This window comes from Colobus angolensis, unplaced genomic scaffold, assembly GCF_000951035.1.
Source record: "Colobus angolensis palliatus isolate OR3802 unplaced genomic scaffold, Cang.pa_1.0 Scaffold124, whole genome shotgun sequence".
NCBI classification, from domain to species: Eukaryota; Metazoa; Chordata; class Mammalia; order Primates; family Cercopithecidae; genus Colobus; species Colobus angolensis.
This window is the reverse complement of record NW_012113586.1, coordinates 7,478,570-7,482,052: the sequence shown is the minus strand read 5'-3', so window position 1 is coordinate 7,482,052 and position 3,483 is coordinate 7,478,570. Positions and strand designations below refer to the sequence as shown.

At 52.8% G+C, this 3,483-nt stretch overlaps 1 protein-coding gene across 2 annotated transcripts in view; it reads left to right on the top strand.

The window, feature by feature from the left end:
- Positions 1–1,781: 1,781 nt before the first annotated feature.
- Positions 1,782–3,483, top strand: part of LRIG2 (leucine-rich repeats and immunoglobulin-like domains 2) — a 59,079-nt gene continuing 57,377 nt past the window's right edge. The window contains exon 1 of one of the 2 annotated variants that reach the window (XM_011933144.1): positions 1,782–2,259. In XM_011933144.1, coding sequence (XP_011788534.1) covers positions 2,021–2,259 — 239 coding nt within the window. In that variant the 5' untranslated portion in view covers positions 1,782–2,020. The remainder of the gene's footprint in view (positions 2,260–3,483) is intronic. The other variant, XM_011933145.1, reaches the window with a different exon arrangement.

Sequence of the window (3,483 nt, the reverse complement as noted above, 5' to 3'; positions counted from 1 at the left end):
TCACTATTATTCTCAAAGTCTTATTTACAACCTTGGATGGCTGAATAAGCATAAGGTGGTCAGACTTCACTGTTCCTAGTAAATTTTCCATAGCCTCTGCTTTAGGAGAAATAAATTTCCTCACATCCAGTCTTTGCTTTGTTGACTGCTCAACACCCTGTTTACTTGTTTCGCTTGCTTTTCTGAGAGTGACCATGACAGCATCCCTCCAAACAGAAGGGTGTTTCCCTTGTATAGACAAGCAGGTGCAGTCCCACCAAAATTTATTGAACTCCAAGCTAGATCAAAAGGTGGAGGCGCACCGATGAAGAAACGGAGCCTCCACCTTCAGGAGCTTACAAGGCCATTAACAGAGTGATACTGATCACATGCAAGTGGGAGTTGCCGCCTACTTGCAGAAGAGCAGGGGCTACAGTCAAACAGCAGGGGGCAGAAGAGGCTCGAGCTCGGCTCTGGAGGACGAGCTGGCCAAAGCCAGGATAGAAACTCCCGCGACCCATTCGTGTCTGCGACTTGGAAGGCAGCCCTTCTGCCACTCCACTTTCTTTTCTTTTCTTTTTTTTTTTTTTTTTACGGAGTCTCTCTCTGTCACCCAGGCTGGAGTGCAGTGGCCGGATCTCAGCTCACTGCAAGCTCCGCCTTCCGGGTTTACGCCATTCTCCTGCCTCAGCCTCCCGAGTAGCTGGGACTACAGGCGCCGGCCACCACGCCCGGCTACTTTTTGTATTTTTTAGTAGAGACAGGGTTTCACCGTGTTAGCCAGGATGGTCTCGATCTCCTGACCTCGTGATTCGTCCGTCTCGGCCTCCCAAAGTGCTGGGATTACAGGCTTGAGCCACCGCGCCCGGCCACTCCGCTTTCTTTTTTTGTTTTGTTTTGTTTTTTTTTTTGAGGCGGAGTCTCGCTCTGTCGCCCGGACTGGAGTGCAGTGGCCGGATCTCAGCTCACTGCAAGCTCCGCCTCCCGGGTTCACGCCATTCTCCTGCCTCAGCCTCCCAAGTAGCTGGGACTACAGGCGCCCGCCACCACGCCCGGCTAATTTTTGTATTTTTAGTAGAGACAGGGTTTCACCATGTTGGCCAGGCTGGTCTTGAACTCCTGAGCTCAAGTGATCCACCCACCTCAGCCTCCCAAAGTGCTGGGATTACAGGCATGAGCCACTGTGCCCAGCCTCTTTTTTTTTTTTTTTTTTTTTTTTTTTTTTTGAGACGGAGTCTCGCTGTCACCCAGGCTGGAGTACAGTGGCCGGATCTCAGCTCACTGCAAGCTCCGCCTCCCGGGTTCACGCCATTCTCCTGCCTCAGCCTCCGGAGTAGGTGGGACTACAGGCGCCCGCCACCTCGCCCGGCTAGTTTTTTTGTATTTTTTTAGTAGAGACGGGGTTTCACCGTGTTAGCCAGGACGGTCTCGATCTCCTGACCTCGTGATCCGCCCGTCTCGGCCTCCCAAAGTGCTGGGATTACAGGCTTGAGCCACCGCGCCCGGCCACTCCGCTTTCTTAAAGCCCAGAGCAAATAAAAGATCCTTTTCTACTACTACAGTAGATAGACCTGTAGTCAGGACTTTGAACTCACAGCCATTTGCCGCACCCTTCCCTCTTAAGGAACTACTGCGCCCTCGAGCGGAAGAACAGCGGCGGAATTCCACAGCGGCACCTAAAGTCCCTGAACACCTTAAAGTCCTCCTCCTAAAGAAACTCGGCTGCGTGTGGCCCCGCCCCTCACTCAGTTCCGCCCCGGACGCAACCTCGTCTTATGGCACCGATTGGCTGACCCCTGTGCGTGAGGACGTAGCGTCGTGGGGCGCGGCGGACGAGCCCCGTCAGGCCTCAGCGGTGTGTCCTAGGCCGTAGCTCCCGCTGTCGCGCTGTATCTGCTCCTTGCATGCATGTAGCTGGTACAGCTCTCAGCCGGGGCTTCGGGAGACGGTGCAGCCGCTGAGCATCTCTGCTGAGCTTCTCCGCCGATCCTCCTTTTCTAGCAGGCAGCTCTTCTAGGCCAGGTCCAGGTCGAGGGGGAAAATGGCGCCCGCGCCCCTAGGCATCCCGGAGGAGCAGTTGCTAGGGTGTAAATCTGGATTGCTTTCCCGGTTATTCTTCCTTGCCCAGAGCGCTCTCCTCCTGTTGCCCGCCGCCGGAGCAGGTCTCTGCCCCGCGCCCTGCTCCTGCCGCATTCCTCTCGTGGACTGCAGTCGCAGGAAACTGCCCGCACCGAGCTGGAGGGCGCTGTCGGGCCTGCTGCCCCCCGACACCGCTATCCTGTGAGTAGAGTGGCCAGGCAGAGTGACCAAAAGGAGGGGGAGCTTTCCCTCCACAGGGGCAGGCAGGAGGGAGACAGGCCTGCCTGGTCGGAGGGCGTGGTCGAGAGCCTAAGCCCTGAAGGAAACTGCCGTCAGGATGTTATGAACTTTGTTTTAGGTGGTGGGAGCCTGAAAAAGCCGGTGTTAAGCTCTCTGGAGACGTGTATGATGAAGACCAGGGTTAAGATTCTTGGGGCCAAGGAGTCTGTGATTTCCTCAGTTGGGGAGGAATTGGGGCGGGGATATTTAATGATAAGGACTCACGGGTCCTGGGCACCAGCATGGACTTTGGATGGTTGGTGGGGGTGGGTTGAGCACGGAACAGTGCTTTCTGCTTACTTTGAGCTGCATTATTTGGTGTGTACCTCAGACTTAGTGGTCCTCAGGCACGTGATTTTATAACCATGATCTCCAAAGACCTGTGAACTGTCTTTTGTCCTTAGTTCGCATGTTGGCTGATTTTGTGCTGCAGTTTTGATACTTAACAGGGTTGAAAAGTTCATTGTGATGAATCAGGAGATCCTGTACTAATTCAGAACATCTTTGTAAGTAGCATTCTTGATCTAATTTAAACTTAACTGTAAAGAGGAGTATTTTTTCCGAAACCATTTGATGCCTTGTTTTCAGGCATCTTCTTGTGGCAAATAACCCAAAAATCAGTTCTGTTTATTTATGTATGTAAAGCAGGTACAACAGTTGAATGAATTCTGGAATCTCCACTGTTGAGTTTTCACTCTGACAGGTCTTTATTAGACAGTGGAACTTGGAGGGCTCCTCAGTCTGAGTCAGCCTGGGTATTAGGAACAACAGCAGGTATTAAATGCTGCAATTATGGGGCCTCTTAACCACTAACATACAGTTATTTCTCGTAACTAACACGTTTATTAACTGACAGATTTCTGATGGAGTCGTTAAGAAAGAGTCATCACTGGGCCAGGCCCGGTGGCTCACGCTTGTAATCTCAGCACTTTGGGAGACCGAGGCGGGCGGATCACAAGGTCAAGTAATCGAGACCGTCCTGGCCAACATGGTGAAACACTGTATCTACTAAAAATACAAAAAAATTAGCTGGGCGTGGTGGTGCACGCCTGTAGTCCCAGCTACTCGGGAGGCTGAGGCAGGAGAATCGCTTGGACTCGGAAGGTGGAGGTTACAGTGAGCTGAGATTGCGCCGCGGCACTCCAG